The sequence below is a fragment of the Drosophila bipectinata genome, chromosome XL, assembly GCF_030179905.1.
Source record: "Drosophila bipectinata strain 14024-0381.07 chromosome XL, DbipHiC1v2, whole genome shotgun sequence".
Classification (NCBI taxonomy): Eukaryota; Metazoa; Arthropoda; class Insecta; order Diptera; family Drosophilidae; genus Drosophila; species Drosophila bipectinata.
In genome coordinates, this window is record NC_091734.1 from 10876230 (window position 1) to 10890775 (window position 14546).

A 14546-nucleotide genomic window follows, 5' to 3' on the forward strand; every position below is an offset into this window, starting at 1 on the left:
CACAAAATCCAATCCCCAAAGCACCAATTAAATAATCGAAAAGCATTACCTTTAAGGACGTGCCACTAACAAGCCACGAAATTGGAGAAAATCGTCTCACAGTTGCCTGAAGGATAATTTCAGGGATGTCCTCCATATGCCAAGAAGGCGAACAATCTCCACACAAAATTAGCGCATTAAATTCGCTTTCGAAGGACGAAGGTTCGAAAGGGATGGGATGGGACAGGATGGGGCATGGAATGGTATGGAATGGGCGGGCATATGATATTTCCAAGTGTGTGTACAACATGGCAAGCAAACCATAAATATAAATTCCCAGGCGCTTTACGAGCCAAGGAGCCAAAAAAGCGAAAATATTAAGAAAAAGGATTACATGGCAGAAGGCAGCCACACAACAGGCAGAGAAAGAGTCCTTCGATAAAGCAAAGTCTATGAGATTTACGAGCAGATTTCAAGAGTTACAAATACATACAAGGACTTTCATTTTTTTTTTTTGGTCTAGTGTAGGGAAAATAAGGGGGAGGTTTAAGCGCTAAGGACTAAGGACTAAGGATACGGAAGCCAGATACACGCACGGCCGCAGGACACGCAGGATTTTATGTTTTTGGCGTCAAGTTGCCAAGAGCAAAACTTTCAATTGCATTTCGGCCAAGTTTCGCTTTGGCTTATCTTTATTATCGCCGCTGTTATTATCCTGGAGGAAAGTCCTGCAGCGGCAGCAGGACGACAGTCCACATTCGACAGTAGACAGAAGGCTGAAAGCTGAAAGCCGAGCCAGGCTCATAAAGTATGTCATGTGTCATAAATGACAGATTCTTAGGCATACTTCATTGATCCCTTTGGCCGCTCGTCCTGTTCACTCCTGGCTCTCGTCCTGTTTTTACGACGTTCCCTAAATTGTTGCAGTATCTGCCGCACATCCTGCCTGCCTGCCTGCCAAATACCCATACACACATACAAACACTCATACTCGTAGAGGCATGCAGACAGGACACACATACGCAGGATGTGCGTGTTTGAAGTTTGCTTTTGATAAATGAATGGATTTTCAAAGGCGACGTTAATGAAATACGCACACAGGCGCAATCACAAGGATGCCAGGATGCCAGACGCCAAAAGGATACTCAAGCTACGTGTGTGTGTGTGTGTGTGTTAGCTTATGTGTGTATTTGTGTGTGTGTATATCCTTCAATCTATCAAACTCACGTGTCCGTCGTGTCTCAATTTACTTGCTTAGTTGCCGCTCAAGTTGCGGCGCCTTTGGCTCCTTTCTCTCTAGTCCTGGCATTTTGATAGAGTCCTATTTGGGGCATATTTATGAAGTTCGAATAACTATATACTTACATGAATATACATATATATATGTGTATATTTACGTGTTTATACAAATAACACACTGGACCCACAAACTTGTTAGCCAAGCCAAGCTATTGACATGAATTTGAAGCTATTAGGGGCTTTAAAGGGGTTACGTATGTATCTACATTATAAATAATAAAAACAAAATTTCTATGAAATGGTCTGAAATTCTAAGAAAATGTGTATTATGATAGGAAAATTGTTAGTTTAGGTTTTAAAAAGGAATATCTGTGCTTATACAGCTGTATACAGATGGAATACTAAGCCATTTCACTAAATTATAAGCTCTAATATCATCTGAAAAAAATCCATAAAATTATTAAACAATTATATTCCAATGTATTGCAAGTTTGCTATGAAAAAAAGTAAAGTTTATTATGATTTTAGTCAAATTTAATACAAATCTAAAAGCTCAATATAATAAGCTTAATCTGTATACATATTTTACCATAAAATACTCATTTCATTTAATAGATCTTTCATGATTCAAGTGGCATGAAAAATATTATAAATATTAAAGGTTCTTTGTTTTGAAAATCTTTTAGATGTTGGCCTAAAATTAATATACATTAATTAAATTTTAAGAAACATATTTAACTAAATTAAAACACAAGCATAAGTGAAAGTTGCAGGCTTGGTTCCTAATTACGAAGTTTGCCCGTAAAGATTAAGAGAACTAGGGTATTAATACAAAAAAAATTAACAAAACTAACAAAAAAGTAGTAGTTATACAAAAAAGCGTATATATTTAATCTTTATATAAAATAAAATAAAATTTTTATCAAAAAACCAACATCTACACCCAAAAAATCAGACCCAAATAGGCCCAATTGATTACCTTTCCAAAAAAGCGAGAAAGTGAAGACAAAGACTACGGTAGAAAGCCAAGCCAGCTGCCAAGGCTAAAAGCGCCAAAAACCTGCAAAACCTGAAAAAGCAAACGCATTAAAAGCAACTTAATAATTCAGATCGAAATCACCAATCAGCGTTGCCGACATGTTGACAAACGATGCCGCCGCCGCCATAGCTGGAGAACAACACCAAGAAAAGCCAGGGAAACTCCTAGCGGGAAACTCCATCGACAAAGACAGCAATAGCCCAGAGAGAGAGTAAGAGATAGAGGCAAAGACTGGAGATACGAGGACGACAAGAGATTTACATTTTCAAAATCGAATGGCGGCATAAGCCACCGCAAAGCAAAAGACACGCAAACCAGCAAGCCACACAGCCATAATGAAATCCTCGATAAACAAGATAAACGAACAGAAAAAGCCATAAGATTAAGAACAACGAATGATCAGATACTCTTTTTAGAAAATAGGCTTTATACTTGTATTTCATATTTGTTTAACATGGTTACACTAAGAACACTTTCCAAAAAAAATAACTCCCAAAAACTCAAAAATATCCAATACTTTTTCATTCATAAAACATTTCTTCATAATCTTTTTGCAGAAAGTGATTCTATTGATATTCCAATAAAGAAAAGATATTCAAATAAATTAGATAAGAAGAATTCTTCTTTAAGAATTTAGAATATTTTTCAAGATATTCCCTTTAAAACCCAATATTTGCTTGAAAAATTTACTCCAAATCCCAATAATTTCCTATAATGTCATATATTCGTAACTGCCTTAAACTTAAGCTCTTTAAAAATAAATAAACCTCCTTTTAAATCATTCCTCAAGCTCATCTCATTATTATGTATAATTTAGAAAATCCCAATTGTTAGAGTATTTATGGAAGAATGGAGCAAAAACAAAAATATAGGAAAGAAAAAGGAGCAACAGTCGTGGCTGCCTTGGCGACGTCGGCTAAAATATTTATATCTGTTTCAGCTTGGCCGCTTTATACAATTTCTATTTTGCGGGGAGTCCTAACAGTCCTAGCAGCAGTCCTGGGTAGTCCTGTGAGCCCACAAAACAGCAACCACCAGACACTCAATCCCTCCTGTGTGACGTTGTCTTCGATGTCTTCGTTTGCAATCAATGAAAGATTTATGACAATACATTGTGGAATCCTGGGGACTGGCGGGGTTGGTACTGGGCGGCACGGCAAAGTGTCCTGAAAAGGCACATATTGTGGCCAGGAATTTGTTTTTTATGTCACATCATTATTTTTATTATGACACTGCTGCCACCGAGCGGGCGGGCGGTCGGGCGGTTGGTCGGTCAGGTCTCACTTGTTATTGGAGAGTGATTAGTGACTGTGACTGACGAAAGCAACAATAGTTGCTTTCATCTAACAATGAAGTGGACCTTTTATTTTTAATAAAAAGGACCAAGTGACATTTTATATAAAAGGCTATTTATGATAGTTGATTTATTTACTAATTTATATATTTATGATATTTTTCCAAACAAGTTTTTTTGAATAAAAATAAGAGAGCAGTACAATATCACTCATACGTAGTGTTGTCTTTAGTTTCCCAACCTTAGAGGTTCACTCTAGATGACAATAAATAATCCCAAGATATATATACCATATATAATAGAAAGAGCTATGGAAATGGAGAGAATATTGGGTTACCTGGCATGTAAAAGTGAAAAATTGAAAAACTGAACGGAAAAAAAAAAGTGAAAAACGGAAATTGATTGAAAGTCAAAGGGAAAATGGCAGGGTCCTTTGGCTTTAGCATCTGCTTTTCCTGTGGATCGCAATCGATCAATTCAATTATCAACCCAAATGGATGTCCTGTATGTGCCTCTCTGAGTGTGTGTGTGTGTGTGCTGAAGGATAACTCCATTTTGGTCGCCTTTTGTCCTTCGGTAGCTGGTAGACATTGGATGTAAGTGGAAATTCTCAGTGCGTGTAAAATGCCTTTGCGTTGTATATGTTTTTTATTTTGTTTCATGTATATGGTACATACATACATACATGTTCTATATAGGATAGTATGGGTATATATGTATATAGCCACGCCCACTCACTTGCAAAAACAGGGAAAGAGTTGGACAACAATGAAATGCTTTTAGCCTGCGAACTGCGAAAACTGGGAAAACTGCGAAAAACTGAACTGAACTGAACTGAACTGAGCTGAGAGCGCCAAACGAAATTAAGTTAACAACAAAGTGAGGCAGCAAGCCGGCAAGGCGGCGAGGAAAAAGTTTTGTGTACTGTTTTTATTGAAAATTGAGTTAAAAAACTGAAAGTGTCGACAACGACAACGACGAGTACGTACGTTGAGGGGCCGACAACATCCTTGTGTCTCGTATGTGCAACTATTACTACCACTTGCCACTTACCAATACCGATACCAATATATGTATTTCCAACAAAACATCCAAACATTCAACTTTTAGCCAACTCATCTTTCTCGTCATCGTCCAGGACCTTAGGCCAAAGTCAATTGTCAAAGGGACCCCTCAGCTCTCTGAAATTGTTTACATAATTTCATAATAAAACATTACAAATTCCAAATACTATTAACTTGTACAGGTTAATGGACACAATTTATACACTGTGTTGCAGAAATTCAATTTTCAAATAGTTTCTAAAAGGTTTGAGGAAAATAATTAAAAATATAGCATGGGAATAAAAATAGGATTCGAACTATAGGCTAAGAAGTGACTTTATTCTTGTATTTTTATAATTAAGTATATATTAAACCAGGATCCAAACTCTATAAAATATCCCTTCAAAATAGCCCTAACTTTTGGTTTTTAAATACAAATATGTTCTTAATAATAATAACAATACACTTTTAAGACAAATTAGATTATGAATAAAACCTATGCTTCAAAAGTGACTTTAAATGTTTTATTTTAATTCCCTTTAATTATTAAATACTATACTTTCAAGGTTTATAAATTCTAAGCCCTGAAAATGTATTGAAAGTGGCCTAAGCTCTTTTATTTTAATTAATAACTATTTAAAAGCTTACTTTTAAAGAAAATCAGCTTGCGATTAAAATTTATGCCTTGAGCATAATTACAAATAATGATGCATGTTTTTGATATTTTCTTTGTAGAATATTTTTATAGCTATTGCAATCAAGACTCTAAATAATGTCACAAAAGTGGTCTTTAACTCTTTATTTTAAACATTTCCCTGCAAAGAATAAAGATCCTCAATAATTATTCAATAGCATGCTTTTAAGGGCACGACTCCCCCCCATCGTGAAATAAACTTTCGAGACTTTGGAATGTCAATAAAAGTCGACGGGGACATATATCCGATTCCAAAATGGATTCCAAAATCAGCGCCGATCAATTCACGCACGCACACACCCGCATATTTAGGTGTATTTGTCTGCGTGAGCGTGTGCGTGTGCGCATAAAATTTATAAATTATTGAATCTATGAAAATATGAACATCACGTACGCACACAGCTCTCACAGCCTGTCTCTGTTCGTCCTTTTTGTGGCCAACTATATCACATTGCAGACGCAGGGAAGAGAACGAAAAAAAAAAAAATATATATATAGAAAACAGACTGAAGACAGAAGACAATCGCAGAGAACGAACTTAGAGTTATGCATAAAAATAGGGGGGCGGGTAGGCAGGGACGTGTTGTATGTGGGCGTGGCTGGAATATGCACAGAATTTCATTAAGGACTAGGACTTCTTCAAGGATTTGATGCTCTACTTAGTGGTATTATGGTTTTTCTTAGTTGGTTTTTAAGATAAATACTTTTTAAACTACCAGAGATATTAAATAATGAAACATATAGTAAATAAAACAAAATATTTGATTATTTTTTTAGGGGCCTACTATTTATTTTTTCAAGAAACTGCTTCAAGAACACTAGTTACATATACGATTCTCTAACACTAACAAATCCTATACCCTAATCCTATACCCTAGGGTACCTATTATATTTTATTTAAAATTTTCAAGTATACTACTATTTGGTAACCCCTTTTATTTCTCTTAGAGTATTACTAATTCGTTGAAAAAAAAACTATGTTATAAATAAGTTTGCGTATTGGTCGCGTTTGTTGTTTGCGAAAGTTTGCTCCTTCGACGTGTTTGCAGATAGATGGCTTAAAGGAGGAAAAAAAATAATGATAACCTGGAGTGAGGGATTAATAGCATTTGCAGATCAAAAACTTTTCTAATAATTTCTTTCTGATGAATTCCATTCCTCCATTCCACTCCCAAACCACCCCACCCAATCCCAGAAAATACAATTATTTATATTATATTATATTATTTTTTTTGTATTTTTATTTATGCTAGATGGAGATTGCTTCATTGGGCTCGTACGCGTTGTACAACAATTAAATAATAATAATTGGCATTTGGCAGTTTGTATGTTGGCATTTGATCAAAATCTTCAGTGGGGAGAACCGATGCAAACTACACGTCCAGCGGGACCGGTACCATCAGCTCTCAGTGTCTTTACCATTATCTGTAAATAATTTAATTAATTTTTATTTGGATTAAAATTTAAATTTTAAATATTACTTACCCTAGTTCATATCGTCATTTATCAGTGAAACAATTTGGCGAAACGAAAAAAAAAAAAAAAAATTCGGCTCCATTATGTTTTAGTAATAAATTGTAGGCAGAATTAGATGGATCGGGTAGTGGCTGTCATAAAATCCCATGAAAGCCAGGACCAAATTAAAATTCTGTAAAATAAAAAATAAATTATTAAATTAAATTATTATTATTATTTAAATTATTATTGTTATTATTTAAATTATTATTATTTTTTAAATTATTATTATTTTTTTTTTTTCATAACTTACGTTTTTATAATGCATAATCCTTCGATAAAAAACAATGCTCAATTGGGTAAAGAAAGCGTGCTACTTCCAGTATGGTATATCATCAAAATGGTAAATTGGTTTTTTGGGACAGGCAAGCGTGCTAGTATATTGTACATCAACGTACATCATCAAAGTGTATATAGTCATAGTTGTTAGTCCGGAAGAAATGCGGTACATCAGGGTTGAACATCAGGTTTGAAAATCCGGTTTGAACATCAGGTTTGAACATCATGGTTGAACATCATGGTTGAACATCAGGTGTGATTTATCGAAGGTGCAAGTGTGTGCAAACATAATTAAAGGTGAGTCAATAAAATCCTGAAAAGAAAAATAATATTTATTAGTTATTAGTTATTTGGTATGAAATAAATATTTATTGGTTTTGAAATTTATTTATTTTTGAATTTTTATTATTAATTATTTTTATTTTATATTTATATTTCCTACCCGTCCATTTCACTGAGAATTTAAATATTTTTTGATGAATTATTATTCATTGTCCGAAACGAGTTCTACTCCAGACGAGCTCTGGTGGCAAACTGATTATTTTTGGGCTCGTACGAAACCCTATACCTCAGATGTCAAGGCTAATGTGTTACTAGGCCTACTAGGACCTTGTTTTTGATGTAATTTTTGAATTGATTTTTTTTTTTTTGAATGTAATATAATTTTTATTTTAATATAATTGTGAAATTTTTATTATGAATTTATTTTTGAAAATATTTATTATGAAATTTATTTATTGAAATTTATTTATATTTCTCTTACCCATCCATTTCACTGAGAATTTGGATATTTTTGATGAATAACTATTCAATTTCCGAAACGAGTTCTACTCCAGACGAGCTCTGGTGGCAAACTGATTATTTTGGGGCTGGTACGGAACTCCATACCTCTGATAGCTCCCATTTGCCCATTTGACATTAAAGTCAAGGCTAATGCGATGCTATGGCCCACTAGGATAAATTTTGATATTATAATAATAATTATTTTTGAAATTTTTAATTCAATTTTATTATTTCAACTATTTATTTTTGATATTTTTAGTTTGAATTTATTTATCATTGAATTTTATTGAATTTCGGAATTTATTTATTTAATTTTGAAATTTATTTATTTATTTTTGAATATATTTATTGAATATTTCTTACCCGTCCATTTCACTGAGAATTTGGATATTTTTGATGAACAACTATTCAGTTTCCGAAAGCAGTTCTACTCCAGACGAGCTCTGGTGGCAAACTGAATTTTATAGGGCTCGTTCGAAAGTCCATACCACCGATAGCTCCCATTTGCTCGATGAAATTAAAGTCAAGGCTAAAGCGTTACTAGGCCTACTAGGACCTCGATAAGAAATATTTTTTATTTAAAGTTCCCTATTGAGATGAAAGGTCTATCGATAAACATTAGGCCCGCATTTTTTGAAATGCATAACAAATAAGCGTTTTTATCAATTAAATTTTTATTCAAATATCCACTGGCTGTCTCGTTGCCTTTATCGATAAAACCTTAAACCTAAACAGTACATATGCTTACTATTAGATTACATTTAAATACTCAATCCTAAATTTGAACTAAGCTTAAATATAAAATATATGCTAATAAGAATATTGAACGGTATTTTGAAGGGTACAGCCCAGAAAATTTGACAAAAAATCTTTAAAATATTTTGTTCCCAGATTTTGATGCAGATTCATGGAGAATCGATCCACAAATCGTTTAAGATATTCTGTTCAAGAATCGGATGAATATTTCCTAAGATATGGCCTTGGCAGTGGGTCATATGGGGCTCCCCATGCATACTGCACATTTTGAAGGGGACCGCCCAGAAAATTTGACAAAAAATCTTAAAATATTTTGTTCCCAGATTTTGATGCAGATTTATGGAGAATCGATCCACAAATCGTTTAAGGTATTCCGTTCAAGAATCGGATGAATATTTCCTAAGATATGGCCTTCGCAGTGGGTCATATGGGGCTCCCCATGCTTTCTGCACATTTTGAAGGGGACGGCCCAGAAAATTTGTCAAAAAATCTTAAAAATATTTTGTTCCCAGATTTTGATGCAGATTTATGAAGAATCGATCCACAAATCGTTTAAGGTATTCCGTTCAAGAATCGGATGAATGTTTCCTAAGATATGGCCTTCGCAGTGGGTCATATGGGGCTCCCCATGCATTCTGCACATTTTGAAGGGGACAGCCCAGAAAATTTGACATAAAATCTTAAACATATTTTTTTCCAGATTTTCATGCAGATTTATGAAGAATCGATCCACAAATCGTTTAAGGTATTCCTTTCATGAATCGGATGAATATTTCCTAAGATATGGCCTTCGCAGTGGGTCATATGGGACTCCCCATGCATTTTGCACATTTTGAAGGGGACAGCCCAGAAAATTTGACAAAAAATCTTTAAAATATTTTATTCCCAGATTTTGATGCAGATTTATGGAGAATCGATCCACAAATCGTTTAAGGTATTCCGTTCATGAATCGGATGAATATTTCCTAAGATATGGCCTTCGCAGTGGGTCATATGGGACTCCCCATGCATTTTGCACATTTTGAAGGGGACAGCCCAGAAAATTTGACAAAAAATCTTTAAAATATTTTATTCCCAGATTTTGATGCAGATTTATGGAGAATCGATCCACAAATCGTTTAAGGTATTCCGTTCAAGAATCGGATGAATGTTTCCTAAGATATGGCCTTCGCAGTGGGTCATATGGGGCTCCCCATGCATTCTGCACATTTTGAAGGGGACGGCCCAGAAAATTTGACAAAAAATCTTAAACATATTTTTTTCCAGATTTTCATGCAGATTTATGAAGAATCGATCCACAAATCGTTTAAGGTATTCCGTTCATGAATCGGATGAATATTTCCTAAGATATGGCCTTCGCAGTGGGTCATATGGGACTCCCCATGCATACTGCACATTTTGAAGGGGACAGCCCAGAAAATTTGGCAAAAAATCTTAAAAATATTTTGTTCCCAGATTTTGATGCAGATTTATGAAGAATCGATCCACAAATCGTTTAAGGTATTCCGTTCAAGAATCGGATGAATATTTCCTAAGATATGGCCTTCGCAGTGGCTCATATGGGGCTCCCCATGCATTCTGCACATTTTGAAGGGGACAGCCCAGAAAATTTGACAAAAAATCTTTAAAATATTTTGTTCCCAGATTTTGATGCAGATTTATGGAGAATCGATCCACAAATCGTTTAAGGTATTCCGTTCAAGAATCGGATGAATATTTCCTAAGATATGGCCTTCGCAGTGGGTCATATGGGGCTCCCCATGCATTCTGCACATTTTGAAGGGGACAGACCAGAAAATTTTTTTAAAAATCCTAAAAAAATGTTGTTCCCAGATTTTGATGCAGATTTGTGGAAAAGAAATCGAAGGTGTAACTTTCAGCACGAGGGGCCCTGAAAGCCTTTCGTCGGGGGGGCCCAGTGGGCAAGCGCGCCTTTGCCCACCTGTTAAATCCGCCACTGCACAGCGATCTCTGTTTTCGATGCATTCCAAAAAAAAAGGGGAAAAACGTCATTTCCTGGTCATGACAATTTCGAATCCTTTGGTCATCGGAAAATAAAACAAAAGAAGAAATTTCAATCTTTATAAATGTCGCAATGGCACAAACCAAAAAAAAACTAGTAGATAAAAACTAGGGCTTTCCATAAAACAGAGACTTTTAAAAATAAAATTCGAATATTTCTCTAGTTTCAAAGATTGCAAGAGGTTTTGTAAAATTTTAGAGGTAAGAGGGTAAAATAGTAGAAATTGGAAATTTGTATTTATACCATTGTCTGTATGGAATCTGAGTGCCTTTAGTTGGCTTTGAAATAGTGAGCTGTCAACTTAAACTCAGGCTTATTCGAAATTATTATTACAGAGGTTATATAGTAACACAGCAAAAATAATACCGATTGGAAAAAAATACCAAAAAACTAATGATACTATAATTTAAAAAAAATAATCAAAAGAAGAATAACTTGAAAAAGATCTAACCGGTAGATAGAATCAATATAGATGGCCAGCTTACAGATCATAGGACAACCCCCTAAAGTGATCCACACCTACCAGGTGATTCGAATCGGAAGCGATGAGAACGATAAGACTTTAACTTATTGTATTGAAGATAAGGTAACACTATTCTTTCGATAACTATCGAAGGTTATAATTGTAGTTTTTTTTTTAAAGTCCGTAGACAAGTTGCATGCCACATTGACGCGCTACGAGAAAGGACTGTATCTGGTTAACGAGAGCCGCCACGGCAGTGTGACTTTGAATGGCAGGAAGGTCGGAGGTCCTGTCCATATCACCTATCGGGATACTTATCATGGTTGTTGCCGACTCCACTTTGGTCACGTTGAAGCCCTTCTTCTTGTCTCCGGCAGCCTGAATGGCTAGCCTCCGACTCTTCGCCGCCAAGGATACCCAACCAATCCCCAATCACTCACCACATGTATAACCTATTCCCATTTACTTCCAATACCATTCCAATCATTTTGGCTAGAGAATTATGTTTTTAAATCGTTCGTTATTGTTTGCTCAAGATTATATTCAAAAGATGGACAAATTAATTCCTAAACACTAGGATGTTAAATAAAACTGTTTAGAGGACATGTTCAAGTTTATTTCGATTCCGATGTCCATGTCGATGTCCTTCACCCGATTATCCACTAATGCGAACTGCAAGCGGATAACTTGCGAACATGAATTATGCACATTTACTTTCCAGCCAGTCTGTTTGAGCTGCACACGCCGGCTAACCGAGCATCTTGTCCTGCCCAGGTCCTGCCGAGATCCTGACGAGGTCCTTTCTCCCCTTTAACGCTCTACGCAGCTACTGGCCCTGCCATATTATTCCGCTGTGCGTGTTTGCATTTTCCTCGTCCTTGCACACTTACGGATGGGTTTTTAGGAGTGAGTAGGGGGTTTCATTATCTAATAAATATATATACATATTTTTATTAATATTTATTTATACAAAAGTGTGGAGTATAAAAGTAAAGCTTGAAAAATTCTTTAAAATCTAGATTCTAGATCATTTCAGTATCGTATTAAAAACATCTTAAGGAGATGAAGTTCTTCTGACGAAGGAACATGCAACGCCTAAGATACCCTCTTACAACTTTGGTGACAGAAGAAATATAATGTACAAATATACAAAAAATATATATACAATATAAAAGTGTGTATACATTAAATATTTATACAAAAACAAAATTAAAAATAAAAATATTAACAGGATTCATGTTAAATGGTTGTTTTCGTCTATTTAAGGATAATTGTTTTTAATGCAGATCACTTTGTAATCAAATAAAAAATCCTCTTAAAACGCTAAAACGATAAACGACAAAGGCACAGGCAAGGCCTTAAAAACCTGACATTAACTTTGGTGACGAAAGAAATACAAAAACAATCAACAAATATTAGAATAAAAAAATTGTAGAACATTGTAGAATGGGTAATGGTTCAAGGGCAAGGATTCAGCATTCTCGTCCTTTTGCATTTCTCTCATTTGGATTTTTCCTTTATATTTCAAACAAATTTAATTAATAAAAAACCAACCTTTTGATGATATAAAATTCAAGTGACGAATTTCCATTCAAAAACTCTGAATTTTGAACTTCCCTCAAAATTCACTAAACCCTGAATAAAAACTAAAATGGAAAACTGCATCACCTCTTAATATGACCTCTGCTGTATATCCGTAATCCATTTAATTCAACCAAGCGACCATGCCAGCTGCGTGTGTGTGAGTGCGCGCGCCTTCGGTATTATCAACTCATAAATATTTATTGAATTTTAAGAAATTTTCAAAAATGGCTACACCAGTAGCCATACAAACACACACACAGAAGCATATGTATGTATATGTACATATAGGACGAATCCCCAGGACGAAAAACAGAAGGAGTAACAGGATGACTCAATCTGCGAGGCCAACCGATTACTTGTTGTCCTGCCAACGTATCCTGTCATCGATTTCGATTGCCTTGCATTCGCTTCCTTGACTTTCTTGGAAAAACTCACTTGGAACAGCCACCGACCATCGTCCACTGACCATTTTTCCCCACTAGCGCAAGGCAAGGATTCAGGACTCTCGTCCTTTTGCATTTCTCTTATTTGGATTATAATTTTTTTCCATTTCACATGTGAGCGCATTCCTCCTTGGTGGTCACTTGTCAATTTCCATTTTCATTTCATCAGTGGATGGAAAGAGAGATGGCGAGAAAGCCAAAGAGTGAGACGGGGATAATCCCAAATGGAACAGCTAGAAAGAGAGAGGCTGAAACAAAGGACAGAGACAGGAAGTTCAAGTTAGACAAGGTCATCGATTTTGAGAAAGTTTTATGGAAATCAAGTTTAAATTGAAATTCCAATAATAATATCTTAAGGGCGAATATAGGAAGGAATATACAAATAATCCTTGGATTCCAATTTCCAGTTTCCAGCAGGATATAACTCAGTTTTCCACTGAAATCCTTGATGACTCGATTTCCACCGAAAACTCGAAACCCATTTTCCATTTGGACCAGGACACATGGTAAATGCAATTTGGAGGCACCTGCCTGCAATCTGGATGCTGGCTCTCATCCCTTGGCTTCACGGCACCTTTGACCCTGTACCCCCTTATCCTGTATTGCCTATACTCCCTCTTAACCCTCTTGTACCTCTGTACCTCTATACCGTTTCCCCCCTTGCAATCGACGAGAGAGTTTCCTGGGAAAGCGAAGCTTTTCCAATTTTAATCGCATCAAATAGTCACTTAAGCGCTAACTGCCCTCATGGTCCCGCCCACTTTTCATCAAGTGGGCGCAGGAGCTGCTCACTCGGATGTTTTCCAATCAAATTCACCTGGAAAACTGAATAAAGTTCACTTGCCCAGTCACTGATGTTTAATCAAATATTGAAAAGTGTCTTTCTCTCTCATTTTTAAAAGCTTTCTTCTTTAAATTTTTTAGATCTTAAGTTAAATTATTTTATCTTAAAGATTTAAATATAATCATAGGAGAACCAATATAGATTTTAGTCTTTTTGAAGATCAAAGATCTATTTATCGGTAATTACTTTCTAGATCTGCAAATGGTATGCATTTTAGGTTAGAAAACTTTGACTACAATCATGTTTAAAAGGCTTAACCTATTTTAAGGTTCTAAGATAATTAAGATATTAAGCCTAAAAGTGTTGAAAAATTAAACATTTTTTTAAATCTAAATTTTTAAAAATTATATGAAATATTTCTTAAAAAAGTTTACATTTTTCTACAATTTTTTTACCAGCTCTAAGCTTAAATGCAAAATCAACTTGTTGGATTTGTCAAGGGAATGGGTGTAGGATGCCACAGAGGAGGGGAGGTTTTAGGGGCCTGGTATCATCATTGAGGCGGTGGGGGAGTGGCTGGCTGGGTGGGTGGGTGGTGGCTAGCCTACGTTGCCATCACGTTCTATGG

At 35.4% G+C, this 14546-nt stretch overlaps 1 protein-coding gene and 1 long non-coding RNA gene across 4 annotated transcripts; one reads left to right on the forward strand and one right to left on the reverse strand.

Annotated features, from left to right (window-relative positions):
• Positions 1-6492: 6492 nt before the first annotated feature.
• Positions 6493-8383, reverse strand: LOC108120170 (uncharacterized). Of its 3 annotated transcripts, none has more exons than XR_001773041.3 (4): positions 8229-8383; positions 7057-7395; positions 6774-6936; positions 6493-6713 (listed from the first exon to the last, which is right to left on the reverse strand). It is a non-coding gene; the product is annotated as an uncharacterized lncRNA (long non-coding RNA). The 3 variants fall into 3 exon arrangements; XR_011443049.1 differs by lacking the exon at positions 8229-8383 and adding an exon at positions 7846-8002; XR_001773043.3 differs by lacking the exon at positions 8229-8383 and adding an exon at positions 7525-7675.
• A 2553-nt stretch (positions 8384-10936) lies between these two features.
• On the forward strand, positions 10937-11716 carry LOC108120171 (uncharacterized). Its single transcript, XM_017233707.3, has 2 exons — positions 10937-11230; positions 11288-11716. The coding sequence occupies exons 1-2, from the start codon at positions 11117-11119 to the stop codon at positions 11495-11497; spliced, it is 324 nt and encodes a 107-aa protein (XP_017089196.1). The 5' UTR covers positions 10937-11116; the 3' UTR covers positions 11498-11716.
• Positions 11717-14546: the final 2830 nt, after the last annotated feature.